The sequence below is a fragment of the Lates calcarifer genome, linkage group LG8 (genome assembly GCF_001640805.2).
Source record: "Lates calcarifer isolate ASB-BC8 linkage group LG8, TLL_Latcal_v3, whole genome shotgun sequence".
Lineage (NCBI taxonomy): Eukaryota > Metazoa > Chordata > Actinopteri > Centropomidae > Lates > Lates calcarifer.
In genome coordinates, this window is record NC_066840.1 from 12,584,625 (window position 1) to 12,598,442 (window position 13,818).

The following is a 13,818-nucleotide window of genomic DNA, read 5'->3' on the forward strand; positions in this document are numbered from 1 at the left end:
AATGGGGGAGCAGACACTAAGACGTTTAAGGCTATTTGAGCGTGTCTTTGTGTGCACATCAGCATCATCTACTCTACTAAATCTCTAGTGAAAGCACCTGTCAGATACTGTGATGGAACTACACACACACACACACACACACACATATAGGGTACTACTCACAAAGTCAACTGACTGGGGTTTTCACTCTAATAATGGCTGCCATCTAGTGTTCATTTATGGATAGTGTTTAAGTCAAAATAAAACTCATAGGGAAAGGAGCTAAGCTAAGAGGAGTTTCATAACTCTTTATCTACACAGAAATCTTTTGTTACTGTCCTGGGAAAACAATCTCTAAAACAGCCTCACAAGGACGAAAAGCTCTGTTTTCTGCTTTGTGAAAATGTACTTTTTTTAATAATCCAATGGGTTTTGCCAACTCTCAACTCTGAGCTGATTTTAATGAAAATTTGTAAACCAGAGCTGTTACAGCAACACATAAACACACACTCATTCTTGTCTTCACGGCTTCAGGGGACATTACTTTGTTTTTACATTACCTGGAAACTTATTTTAACCTTAAGCTTTACTACTACTTCCCTTAACCCTTACCCTAAACTTAAAACATGTCTTCACTTTAAAATTTAATTATTTACGTTATGGTGACATACTTTTTGTCCCCATAAGTCCCAAAGTCCCCATAACATGATGTAGGTCCCCACACTCACACCCATACAAACACACACACACACAGACAGACAGACATACACACACACACACACAGACACTGTAATGACAGTTAATATCATATAAACATTTATTCTCTGTACAGTTGTAAGGAATCAATGGGAAATCAATATTTTCAATTACTGATAGAAAAATACATTTGCTGCACCATGGTCACTCAACACTCATACATACATAAGTAGCAAAAGAACATCACATGTGTGTCGTGAACTTTGTATAAAACAAAAATCAGTATGAGCGTGCAAACATGACATCGATTAGGTATGAAAAACAAAGTGTCACTCATACAAAAAGATGTGGTATCATTTTGTGAACTCCATTGGCATATTTTTTTTTTATAATATTCTCTACAAAAAATATCAGTGGTAATCTCTTTTTTTAAATTAATGATTGTGTGCAAATGTTTGAACTAAAATAACATCTGGCTTCTGTGTTTAAAGAATTCCCGTAGACCTGTGAGGAGAAGGAAACAGCTTTGGAGTCTTTGGAGTGAATCGTCTTTTTCTCATATTTGGCTTCATGTGTAAAAATCAAGTAAAATGACTTTCGGGGACAATGTTGTGTCGGCACATTATACAGTAAGTGTGCTTAAAAAGAAAAGACTTTTCATACAGTAAATGTCCCTTCAGCCGGCTGGTCACGTCACAGAGTCCAGAGAGGCAGCAGTCTGCGACGAAGCAAAATGACACACGGCCTGTCAGAGTTTAACACAGTGTAAAAGTGTGCAGCAGATGCAGATGTCCCTCCAGTGTTAGTAAATGCAGGTGTCACAGGCAGCTTTTGACAATGTGATTAAGCTTGGCTTTATAAACTTTTGCTTTGAGCAGTTTTTTCAGGGCTCGTTTGATTGGCAGCTGCTCTGGCCTTTCGCCTGGCAGTCACACAACATCCGATCCATTCATGAGGTGAGTCCAGCGGACGGGTCTCTGAGACAGGAAGTTCTTCCATCAAGGATGGAGCCGATCTTCACCTACATTTACACACAGATTAACTCAGCGGAGAGGCAGGAATCTTAGTGTTTTGTTTGACATCTTCAGTTAATCATTTTTGAGGTTTAGTGGCTAGTCGCAGGTCACTACATGCTCATAGGCAATGACTATGTGAGGTGACTTTTTTTCTCATTGGTTGACCTGAGCCTCACGTGGAGAGGATATCCCAGCAGTGTGCCTGTGTCTCAGCTGAGGTGGAGGTTAGGACGGTCCCTCAGAGGGCTGCAGCTATAGATGGCTGTGCACCGAAGGGGCAGACACACGCAGAGGACACACAGGACAGATGGAAAATAGATCGTCACCGTACCTTTGAAACAATAGATCTTTTTTTTTAACTCTAATGTTGCTGGAACACAAAGAAAACAGAGGAAGTAAAGTATGGAAAAGTATTTTACAGCCATTTTTAAAATATCAAGCAGATTAGACTTTCACAGTCATGGTTACAGTAAGGTTTCACAGACATAAGAAAACTTACCATTCACACCTCGGCCCCTAGTGAGGAAGGTTTTCACTGAGAAGTCCTTGTAATTGCACAGACACACTGACAAAAAGATAAAAATGTCTTAATTTGACATAGAAAAACTGGGAAATACAAGTGTTTAATATTACCGGCCTTACTTATTGATTAAAACCACTGCGTGAGATGCTGCAGTCAGTCAGTGTTGGTCTGTCCTGACTGAGGTCCTGTACACGGTGTGGACGCTGTTTGAACTCAGACCATTAGATCCCAGCGTTTGGACACTGATGTGGACTGGGACGCTCAGGTCAACATTCTCCACAATACACTGTACAGAGAGAGACAAAATATGCAGCACACAAATTGCTGTGGTTTGTTTTTGTAGAAATAACAGGACGCAGTGAGGTACAGTCAGTGTCAGGGGAGAGACTGATACCTTGGTGCACGCCGAGCTCATGACAGATTTGTGGAAGTCCCCGTCTATAAACACCTGAGAGGTAATCAAAAGAAAAAAAAACAACACCTTTTAGTTTAGGCAAACAAATCTTTGGAAATTAAAGTCAGGGCACCTGCCAGTTTGTTCTGCCCACCCTGTATCCATACACAAACGTGCCGTTACTGCAGCCCAGCTCGTCAAGTGGCGGCCTCTCCCAGCCAATCATGAGGCTGCTCTGGCCCACCGTTTTGATGACCTCAACGGAGCACACCTCTGCTGGAGCCTCTGGAGGGGAGAAAGAGCAAAGAGATGTTCAGCACAGTTATGAGACTCTTTACCTGCTTGTTCATGCTGCACCTAGCCTAACCTAGCCAGCCTAAAGAAGCATGTTTACCACTTTTATTTCTTTTCTTTGATATATGGGATGTTGCTTTTATGATGCACCTGCTATTCTTTACAATTCTAACACACAGAACTCAAGTGATTCAATAAAAGTTTATATGTATGTACTGGAGTGTGTTATGTGGCCAATAAACAATAAGATTAAACTGCAAGAATGTGATACAGCATTTTCTTCAATATGCAAGACAAAAACAGAGAATGGCTCATATCTAGACTAATTCTATGGTAAATAACAACACTATACACAAAAGGGAGGAAAGTGTGTTGCACACAGTGTGCAAAGTTTCAGCAGAAGTTTTTTTTTGTCAAATCAATAAAGAATTCCAACTTTTTAATAAAAACAATCACTTCTTCCACCAGGATTTTAAGCAGTGGTGTGTTTTACTTTAATACCAAACATGTGCATCACCTGGTCTGGGTCTTGCTGTCTTTGTCTTATCTAGAGCAGCAGTAGACTTTCTGGCAGACTTGTTGGATCTCTCAGGAGAGTGATGAGCAGATTGAGTCCGGGATGAAGCTAATGCAAGTCCGTCATATGCAGGGGCAGCACCATTAAAAATATTACATGTGGGGGCAGTTGATTTGCCAGGGGCAGTCATGTCTGAGGCAGTGGTTTTTGGATTTGTGTCAGAACTTGCTAGGACATTAGAGTCAAAGGTAGTGGTCCTCAGAGTTAAAGGAGCTGAAGGTGAATGTATTGCATCAGATACGTTAGGGATAGCAGTGACTTTCTTGGTCGGTTTTGGAGATATTGTCATGTTAGCTCCACTATTAGAAGTGGATCTGGCTTTGTTAGGTGCCATAGCAGCAAAACTAGAGCTAGAAAGAGAAGATGTTGTTTTAGATAAGTCTGCTTTTAAATGATGGTGAGTAAAGACATTGGCGCTAAATGTGACATTAGCGGATCGAGAGGCAACTGCATTAAAAAGTGTTGACTTTTTAGTGGCAGCAGATTTGGTTGTTAATATAGGAGTATGATTATCTTGGCTTGCAGCAGCGGAGACTGGGAGAGAGTTGGTATGTGGTTTATTGAAACTGAGGCTCTGCTTGTTTGTCTGAGAGGCCAGGTTCAGGTCTGCAGGAGCTGAAAATGAGAGGCTTTTACTGGGCTCCTGTCCTCTTCCTCTGGTCACTGGAGCCTTGTGATGAAGGAGAAACACATTTCTTAGACAAACTGTGAACATAATTAGCCATTTAAAGATGAGATTTTAAAAAAATATACAAGTTAAGAAAAACACCTCAGTGTACCTGATAGCTGCTCATCAGAGTATTCTGCAGTTGCTCATGTAGGTTGATGATCTTCTCAGGACTGCTCAGCCTCCTGCTCGGACTGAGACGTGTGCTGGGGGAGGGAGGAGCAGGACTCAGTGAGGATCCAGTTGAGCTGGTCAGATCTGGGGAGGACTTCCCTGTCATATCTGTCTGATGAGAACCAGCTTGGATTGGTCCACTGGCAGAGGCAGACAGCTGTGGTGGGATTGAGAAAGGGCTATCATGGTGTGTTTCCAGTTCTAATATTTGAAGTGCACTGATTAAATTTACTGTGCTTGCACAGTTGCTTGCATTATCTCACCTGTGGCTGTTTTGGTGATCGGGCTCTCTTTCAATACCGCAACAACAGGGTGTCACCTCGACACTGACACTCTCTTGCACTGGTGTGGTTGGCACAGGTGAGTTGGCTTTGCTCTGTAGTGTTCCTGCTGCTGCAGGTGTAACTTCACTCCTGCAGTCTTGAAGATTTATTGAAGATTGCATGGTGGATACAGAAACGTGTTTCTCACTTTTTAAGTCTCTGCATTTTACTCCAGATTCCGTTATGAATCCATTTTGGCGTTGCTCATTTGCAGGTGTGAACACAGCGGTGCAGGTCTGGATCAGGCATTAATACACTGGTGTAGTCTTGGAATTTTGAAATAAATCTCGGTGTAAACCCAGCACTGTGATCCGCAGTCTTTATGACGCTTCCAGGTGTGAACGCTGAAGTGTAGTCCTGTAGAGCAGCGTCACTGAGCAGCTCCTCAACCTGCTGTGTGAGTGTGGCATCCACACACCTGTGTCTGTGCATGGCTTTCATCATCTGAACTAAGAGGTTGTTCCTCTCCTGACACTTCGCCACCAGGCATGACAGCTTGGCCTGTTATTGGAGAAAACACTTGCCAGTCAAAATCTGCAATCTCCAACGGACGTACTGACACATGACAACGGTAACTTGACAGTAATACACAGTAAATACAACGTAAATACTATTATGTGTCACACTGTACAGCATACAAAAATAATGCTACATCTCTCTTTCCTCACCTTTAAAGGAGCTATATCCAGATCTGTCTGGCTCCTCTTTTTCAGGAGTGCATCATACTACAAACAAAATAAGATGACACACATGAAAACTATTACTACTTTATAAAATACATAATCAGCTCTTAACATATGGCTTTGACTATAATCATATAATGGAGTACAAAATTGGTTACCACCTTAGCTCTGATGTCGTTGTAGCGTGTCCGGAGCGACTTGAGAGCGGTGCTCAGATCATCCTTGCTGCCCTGCCCTCGTTTTAGAGCAATATACTCAGAGTTCAGCTCCTCAAGAGCCACTGTCTGTGGGATTTGACACACACAAAAGAACACAGACACGCACTGAGCAACAGATTTATGATGAAAACTCATGTCTCATGATGCTGCTGCTTCTCGCTTTTGTGTATTTGCACTGATTCATGTCAAACAACTGGAGAACAACGATGTTCAGGACCATAAATGTAGTTACAAATGAAAAAGAAAAATCTGAGTACTGCAGTCTGGCAGTCAGTAGATGTGGTACACAAGCATCAACACTTGTACTGATCTCAAACATTTGCTAGTTCATGGTTAAAGCTTGTTAGATTGACTCTATTGATGACACTACGTTTGGTACATAACAAATCAAAAAGAAAGACATTGTGTTATTGTTACCTTAGCTTTGAGCTGAGCTGTGAGGATGTTGTATTGCTCCTCTGTCTGTGTCTTTAGTGACAGAGCATCAGTCTTCTCCCTGACCAGGCCTCTCAGTTTGCTCTGCAGCTCCTTTATCTGTGGCAGACACAACTACTGTTTAGGGCAAACAGATGAACAATGTCTTTATTTGGCTCTGCAGCTGGAGGGAAAACTACTGGGTAACAATACAAAAAACACAAGGAGACATGTATTTAGGGATTCATAAGATCTTATGAGGTGAGCTGAGTGTGCAGCACCAGGCAAGCATAACAAATGGTATTAATAGAAGACTGCTGAAGTTACATACTGTAAATAATTTTTAATGCACATCTAGTTACATACTTGAGTGTTGAGGCTCTCATTTTCCCTCCTGGTTTCTTCCATCTGACCGGCTGCATCTGTCAGTCTCATCACCTTCTCGCCTGCTTGGGCTGCTTTCCTCTCTGCCTCCTCCCTCCTGGACTCTGACTGACAGAGTTCATCGTGCAGCTTCTTTGTCTGAACATGCACACAAACATAAACACAAACACAGTGAGTTTCTAATGATGCCCCATTCCCCTGTAAACATAGTACAATGGAGAGCAAATGAAGCGCATTCTTACATACTGAATATAGTAATTATCCAGGTAGTTATGTCTGAATCTGTCACATTCTCTGCACAGTATTAGTATTAATGGAGATGCTGTGTCACTTTACTCTTTCAAATTCTGATTAACATTTAAACACTTAATGGATTGGTGTCCTCATCTCTGCTGCTGCAGTGACTCTGATTCTTCTGGAAGAACCAGAGCTAATCTTATATTTCTATCACAACAAATTTAGAGGAAGAAAAAGGAAGGTGTGCAAACTCACTTCAATATGGCTCTTGTCCAGTTCCTCTAGTGACCTCTTTAGTTGTGCTCCCAAAGCCTCAATCTCCCTCATCAGATCACTCTGCTCCTGCTTTCCATCAAACTTTTGTGTAAGTTCAGTCATCAAACATCATGACATGTAAATTAAGAAAATAGACATTCATATAGTACTCAAATGCTTAAATCACATCACTCTGTACCTGTGTAGAGTTTTCTTTGCAGCTGTTAGTGTGACATCTTTGTGCAGCGTAATCTCCTGTCCCAACAAGAGTCTCCATCTTCTTTGTCGCACCAGTAGTGTTTGGATTCAACAGATGCTGCCTCTGATTCGTCTCCTCTGTTTGTGTTTGGCTGGGGAGAGCAGATTGGAGGCCGTCTCTCTCCTCTCTTGTTCCCTGAATTACGAGCATTATCTGCTTTTCCTCCTGTTTCAAACAAGTGATTGAATGTTCAATTCTCTCTTTTTCCTCTCTCAAACCGCTAACTGATTTTAACAACTTGTCGCGGTCGTCTTGTAAAGCTGAAGATGATCGCTCCTGGTCTCTCTGTTCTCTCAGACACTTAAGGGAAATGATTAGTTCGTCTCTCTCCTGTTTCAAGCTAAGCACTGCCTGGCTTAACTGCTCACTCTCTGTCTGTAAACTTCGCAGGAACTGTATGATTTGATCTGTCTCCTCTTTTCCCCTTGAGAGAGATTCCGTCAGTGCCTCTTTTTCTCTTTCAAGACCAGATAAAGACTTTGTTAGCTGCTCTTTCTCCTCTATCAGGCCACTCATGGATCTAATAAAGTGATCTCTCTCATCTTTCAGTCCACAGATAGTCCTGGTGAGTTGCTCTCTCTCTTGTTTGAGACTGGCCAGAGACCGAGCGATGAGGTCTTTCTCCTCCTTCAGTCCCCAAACTGTGCGAGTTAACTGCTGTTTCTCTTCCGTCTTTGTTTGGACTGACAGAGCTACTTCTGCTTGCTGCTCTCTCAGAGACTTTATGTTGCCTGTCAGTTCATCATGTTGTGTTTTGAGGCTGTGGACTGTCTTGGTCAGGTGACCCACTTGATCAGGGTTTTGTGGGCTGTTCTGCAAAGGATTATGGTGATTGTTATGTTGAGGTCCAGATGCTGAAGCAGGTTGTTGACTGTTCACCATCTGTGGTTCTTCCTCCCCTTTTAGCACACGTTCCACCAAGCTGTCCACATGTTTTTCTAGGTCATTCTGCTCTTTGCTCTCTTCTAACTTTTGCTGCAGCTCCATGATGGTGTTGAGATCGTCCTCAGTCTTCCTGGTGAGCTCTGTGACTAAACACCCCTGCTCCTGGTTCTCATGCTCCAGCCTGGCTCTGTCCTCCTCCAACCCAGAGATATGCTCCCTCAGCTGCGTTTGCTCCGTCTTCATCTCCTCCTCTCTGAGCTCAATGTGAGCCAGCAGCTCCTGGATCCGGTCCGCCAAGGCACGGTTCTCCTGATTCAGGGCCTGGACGAGATCATCCTGGGCGAGGGCGAGGATGGTGTTATCTTGGGTAGGAGAGGACTGGAGATGGTCAGCTCCATCGGTGGTGGGTGGTGGGCCAATCTGTATGTCAGAAAGGTAGAATTTGATTAGTGATGTACTGAATGTAGAGTAAAGCTTCTTCAGCTCTGAAGAACATTTGGGAATACTGCAACCCCTATGACATACCTTTTCTTTTGAAGACCCCTGCTCTGCTTCTCGTTCCTCCACCTGTTTCCTGAGTTGTAGTTTCAGTTGCGTATTCTCCTGAGCCAACACCTCCAGTTGTTCCTGTGTGTGCTTCAGGGCGGCCTCCAGGCGGTCACGTTGTTCTCGAAGGGCCTCAAGATCATCCCCTATACCCAAGCTCCTACACGCTTCCCTCAGGGCGTCAGATTCCTCACTGGGGCTTTCCTCCAGGTTTAAGAGCCCTCTGTAGCTCCAGGCCCCCAGCTTAAACTCATCTATTGTCTCTGTAGTCAGGGAAAGCGACTGTAAGCTGAGGTTGTGTTTGGGGCCACGGTGAGCAAAGAGGTTCAGAGAGTCTGATTTGGCAGATGATGAGTGATCGTCAGTGTTGTTCTGTGTGCTCTCTGTTGCCTCCCGGTGATGACCAAGCAGAACTGCAGATGAATGTGACTGGTCTATTGCCCCATTGAAGGTTGGCTGGACCTGCACAGAGATCACAATTTAACATCATATGTGGGACAAAATTTGAGAATAATCTCAAATAAATGTGGAAATAAAAAACACTTTGCTTGTATAAGCGTGTACAAGGGGGAGAGGTTGTTATGTAACATGAGCAGCAGACAGACACAATAGAGCTTTCACTCTCTGGGAACATTCACCCTATTCACGCTGTAATACGGTCTCATGAATCAACAAGGAGGAATTTACAACATTAAGCCAATAATAAGCCAATAATAACACCAGAGCCAACATCTATTTGTTAGTTTTCTTTACCTACTTCTTTACTCTAGTCTAGAGTGATAAAATGGTAAAAATGAATCACAGAAAACAACAGTTAACAGTTGAATAGTTGTTTGTATTTTGCTTGTGGTTTGTAATTTTTTTTAGTTTTTCACTGAGTTTTAAAATAGGAATGCAGGAATATGTCACTTTTCAAAAATGTGTATGGCACTAATAATCCTCTTAATTTATACAGAACATCAACAAATGAGATTTGAGGACTGACTTAATACCCCACAGTACTTTGCACCATATGAATACTCCAAAGGATATTAAAACTGTAAAGTCTCATCACTGGACATGTTGTTTGTATGTGCTTGTGTAGGTCTCTTGTGCAAAAGACATCTTGAGTTCATTGAGACTCCCTGATTAAACAAAAGCTATAGCAATAATAATCATGCCTTACACACCTCTCCTGAGCTCCCCACTGAGGAGTGCCCCTTGGTGGTGGGATATGACTGAGTGTTGGAGAGCGGGGGACCAACAGTGGGGCTGCAGCCAGGCGAGCTCGTCCCAGGACTCGGGCAGGCACGGTCAGGGACCATGAATGACTGACTGGGTGTTTGGTTTGCAGCTTCCCTGAGGATCTGCTGGAGTCTGTGGTTCTCCTCTCTCAGCTCTTCAACCTCCCCCATCAGGGAGCTTTCAGACAGCCTCAGCTGGTGCACCTCCGCCTTGATCTCCTCCACTTTGCAACCCAGGAAATGGCTGTTCTCCTGGGCCTCCTGCAGCTGCTCCACCAGTCCCCTCCGCTCTGTCATCCCATCCTCCTCTCTCTCCAGCAGCACCCTGAGATCCTCCTGCAGGCTCAGGATGAAGCCCTGCAGCCTGGCCTCATTTGAGTTCTGTTCTGCATCTTTGTTTCTTCCTCCCTCTGTTTCTTTCTCTGCCTTTCCCTCGTCACCTTCTCGCCCTCCGTCTCTTTCAGCTCCCACACTTGGTTGCCATTGCTTCCTCCTCTCCTCCTTCTTCTCCTCTTCTCCTTCACCCTCTCCTCTCATAAAAGTTAGCCTGTCTTGCTGTCCCCAGTGTGTTACGGTCCCAGCAGTAATTCTGACTGCTCTGATCGTTGCGTTGCCGGTGGCGGCACTCACAGTCATGTCAAGCAGCTGCTTTTCTAATGTGTAGATCCGGTTCTGCAGGCTCTGCTCTCTGTCCCGGGCCAGGCTGAGCTTGTGTTGGAGTTGGGTTTTAAAGTTCTCAAAGTACTGGGACTGGCGACTCAGCTCGTCCTCTTTGGATTTCAGCTGCCTCTGACAGCGCTGCAGTCGCTCCCTCCATACCTGCTCCCCTCGCTCCTTCTCCTGAGTCTGAGTAGGAGGGAAGATGGAGACATAGGAAGACAAAGACAGAGACAAAATATTAAAGAGGGAGTTCTCACAGTAATTGTAGTAATTGTTATCCTTGTAATTACCTAGAACTAATGCTAAGGTTGAATATATATTAATTTGTATGTAGTTTTAGTAGAAGTAGCCTTTACTGCAGATGTTTTCTGTTGTGACCTTTGTCTCCCTTGTGTCTCTTCTGTTTTTTTACTGTGGACGAGCAAATAACCAGCTTCAATGAACCACAGTGCAATTACTTAAAATCAGATATAAAATAATGAGTAAAACTCAAAATAAGACTCAAGCACGTATGCACTGTATATACTCAAAAGACTAGCATGTCCCATTTGAATCTGATCACTTTGTGGCATGTTTTGCATTTCGCATGGCACTGAAGTCCAAAAAATGACATAAATGATTTATGAAAAAAGATGGCACTGCCACAGTGTTAGATCGTATTAAGTTGCATGCCTTAAACAGTACGTGTCAAAGCCTTGTATACCACACTGCTGTTGGTTAGTCACTTTTATCTTTTCAGCATTGTTCCCATTACATATTAATTTTTTCTGGAATGTTTTGACCAATGAACATGCAAATAGAGATGATCTCTGAGGAGCACTGTTTTCAGATTTTACTTTTCAACCTAATACAGCCCAGTGTTTGTAGCTCTGCTGGTAACTGTAACTACGTTAATTATTAATTAACATAATTAATGTCCACCGTTGCCCACTACAAGAACTGTTATGTGTGAGCTCAAACAGTCCTATAGCCTCATGTAGAACCCCCAAACTGTGTTTCTTATGTACATCAATAATGCCTTCAGAAACCCTGTGAACTCACCATGGTCCTGACCTCCTCCCTGAGCATGTGGAGTCTTTGGTCCAGCCTCTGGGAGTGTTGCATGCTGGGGAGGTGGGAGGCAGAGGCTAGCTGATAGAGCTGTAGCAGCAGGCTCTTCTCTGACCTCTCTAACTCTCTGATCCTACCATCACAACACAACACAACACAACACAACACAGACAAGCTCACGTTACATCCTCATCTTATTAACTTTACACAAATTAACATTAAGCCAGAAGGTTTAATTACCTCCTCTGCTAATTTGATCTAAATCTACACATTGAGAAAAGATGCAAATAAAATCTCCTGCAGCGAGTAATTCCAGGGGAGATGTTAGCAGCAGTGTGCTCCCATGCAAGTGTGCAATGCAAATGAGTGTGTGTGATATGTGATATCACCTTGGCCGAAAGTGAGGATATGGTAGCAGGTGTGTCTGTGTGTGTGTGTGTGTGTGTGTGTGTGTGTGTGTGTGTGTGTGTGTCACTGGATCCCCTCCCCCCCAGTCTCTCACCTGTTCCTCAGGTAGCTGTCAGACTGGACGGCTGAACCTGCTCTTTGCTCCAGGAACTTCACTCTGTTACACAGAACCCGCAGGTCCGGATCAGTTCCCATAGAGTCTGTTGCCATGGTAACAGAACTGCTTCCGGTGCCTGTCATCCCTGATGAGGTCACATGATCCTCCATTGGTCAGCCTGTACCCACTAGGTGAGTTTTACCTGCGGCACAAGAGCAGATGGTTTCAGACTGATACAGTACAGGAGGAGGAAAGAAAACTGTTTTCTCGACTTCTCTGGGCTGTTTGTTTACTTTTCTTATCTACATGTCCATCATAAATACACAGACACAGATGAAGATAAATACAGACATAGTATAAGATACATACACACAAATACAGCCATCTATTATTCACAGTGTCAACAGCTTGGCAGCAAGTTGTTGAGCACAGGTATCTCTCAGGTTACCCCGCCTCCTACATGTAATCGTCCTCTCCCCTCCTCCTACCATATTTCACAGATCATCCCATCCTTAAAACTTAATGGACAGGTTCATATTTTGTCAAGTCTGTCTTTAAACAATTATCACATGCCTGTATGTGCACTGAAAACAGTAGTTTTTTATTGTTGTAATCATTCCCTATGCTCATACTGGCCATTCCTTGTTAGCTTCCATTTAAATGATGAGACACAAAATCCACAGTCCTCATTCTGTGTAAAAATATATTCCAAAGTTTATCTGAGGCTAATGTGCAGTGTAAGCAGCAGCAAGTGGATATCTTTTTAGTGTAAGATTCCCCCTTTGTATTTTAAACCGAATCTTAATACTTTCCACAAACAACTAAAAACAAAAATACAGGAGTAAAATCATCAACACAGAAACCACTGACCCAGACATAAGACAAAAATCTACATTAGCATATAAAACTAATCATCAATGGGCTAACCAATAAAAAGCACTTCTAATAAGTGATTGAAAACAAAATAAGGAATTGGTTAGCTGAGCTGCTCGGGCAGGTCAGAGCTAGACATCTGAAGATATCCACTTGATTTGTCTAACTGCTGAATGATGAAGCCTCATATTGTTAACTTCTTTGGGAGAGCATTAAGAAAGGGTCTCCTAAAGGCCAGCATGAGTGAATGAATAATTACAAGCAAGAAAAAAACAAGCACCAGACTTGTTTTAAGGGTTAACATATCCTTTAAGCTAAACTTAATAAGTAAACTAGAGAACATGTTTGGCTAATGCATAACTCAGTACAGGCAAGAATACATGAACAATTTAAATGATTATAACCAGAAAATCATTCATGTGACGTGTTCTTGAATTCCAAAAACAGTAAAACAGTAAACAGAAATTAGCTGTTGTAGTAACAAATGTACGATGATGTAAATTCTTAAAGTTAACTTAAATGATAACCTGTTTTTTGCGCTCCACTGATAGCAGCTCCATCCTCTCAATACAGCGACGAGCTTCCAGTAAGTTCTGATCCTGCTCTGTGAACTTAGTTGCACTGTCGTTTCCTTAGAAACGCCACAGACGCTGGACTTTGCCAGAATCCTCAATATCCAGTTGGCACTCTGCTTGTTCGCCCCCTCACTCAGCCGTTTACTTTCTGTCTTCTCTCTCTTGCTTCCATCTCTCCCTTTCCATTGTCCAACTGGCCAGTCCTTCAACTGAGGCCGTGGCTCTTCTCCCTTAAATAAATCCTCTGATTCAGAGTTTTCTCTCAGTAAATCCACCTGTGTTTGCTTCTCACAGAGGAGTTAGGGTTTTATGTTCCAGGTCCAAGAACCACTACAGTAGACATTATTTATAAATAAATCTCACTTTAATCTCATGTATATCTGGTTATTTATTAAATTTTCAAATATG

At 42.9% G+C, this 13,818-nt stretch overlaps 2 protein-coding genes across 5 annotated transcripts; both read right to left on the reverse strand.

Moving 5' to 3' along the window:
- Positions 1–1,320: 1,320 nt before the first annotated feature.
- Positions 1,321–4,479, reverse strand: LOC108885532 (uncharacterized). Of its 3 annotated transcripts, XM_051072397.1 has the most exons (8): positions 4,259–4,479; positions 3,420–4,149; positions 2,763–2,893; positions 2,609–2,662; positions 2,334–2,500; positions 2,191–2,256; positions 1,857–1,953; positions 1,321–1,696 (listed from the first exon to the last, which is right to left on the reverse strand). In XM_051072397.1, the coding sequence occupies exons 1-5, from the start codon at positions 4,424–4,426 to the stop codon at positions 2,372–2,374; spliced, it is 1,212 nt and encodes a 403-aa protein (XP_050928354.1). In that variant the 5' UTR covers positions 4,427–4,479; the 3' UTR covers positions 1,321–1,696; positions 1,857–1,953; positions 2,191–2,256; positions 2,334–2,371. The 3 variants fall into 3 exon arrangements, with proteins under 3 accessions (XP_050928354.1, XP_050928353.1, XP_018535427.1); XM_051072396.1 differs by having other exon boundaries at positions 1,321–1,953; XM_018679911.2 differs by having other exon boundaries at positions 1,321–2,061.
- A 115-nt stretch (positions 4,480–4,594) lies between these two features.
- On the reverse strand, positions 4,595–13,813 carry LOC108885530 (cingulin-like). 2 transcript variants are annotated; one of them, XM_018679902.2, is made up of 12 exons: positions 13,363–13,813; positions 11,960–12,164; positions 11,449–11,590; positions 9,694–10,593; positions 8,504–8,986; positions 7,034–8,398; positions 6,835–6,921; positions 6,325–6,480; positions 5,962–6,078; positions 5,488–5,610; positions 5,312–5,368; positions 4,595–5,144 (listed from the first exon to the last, which is right to left on the reverse strand). In XM_018679902.2, the coding sequence occupies exons 2-12, from the start codon at positions 12,130–12,132 to the stop codon at positions 4,848–4,850; spliced, it is 3,900 nt and encodes a 1,299-aa protein (XP_018535418.1). In that variant the 5' UTR covers positions 12,133–12,164; positions 13,363–13,813; the 3' UTR covers positions 4,595–4,847. The 2 variants fall into 2 exon arrangements, with proteins under 2 accessions (XP_018535418.1, XP_018535417.1); XM_018679901.2 differs by having other exon boundaries at positions 6,835–6,924.
- Between the last annotated feature and the right edge of the window lie 5 nt (positions 13,814–13,818).

Excerpts from the sequence above, each read along its gene's own strand:
- LOC108885530 (XM_018679901.2), bottom strand. The coding sequence starts at position 12,132 with ATGGAGGATCATGTGACCTCATCAGGGATGACAGGCACCGGAAGCAGT. Across the intron at positions 6,925-7,033 it reads GCAAAGAAAACTCTACACAG|CAGGAGCAGAGTGATCTGAT; the intron begins GTACAGAGTGAT and ends TTTGATGGAAAG. Across the intron at positions 5,369-5,487 it reads ACAACGACATCAGAGCTAAG|TATGATGCACTCCTGAAAAA; the intron begins GTGGTAACCAAT and ends TTTTGTTTGTAG.
- LOC108885532 (XM_051072397.1), bottom strand. The coding sequence starts at position 4,426 with ATGACAGGGAAGTCCTCCCCAGATCTGACCAGCTCAACTGGATCCTCA. Across the intron at positions 4,150-4,258 it reads CTCTGATGAGCAGCTATCAG|GCTCCAGTGACCAGAGGAAG; the intron begins GTACACTGAGGT and ends CTTCATCACAAG. Across the intron at positions 2,894-3,419 it reads GACAGCAAGACCCAGACCAG|AGGCTCCAGCAGAGGTGTGC; the intron begins GTGATGCACATG and ends TCTCCCCTCCAG.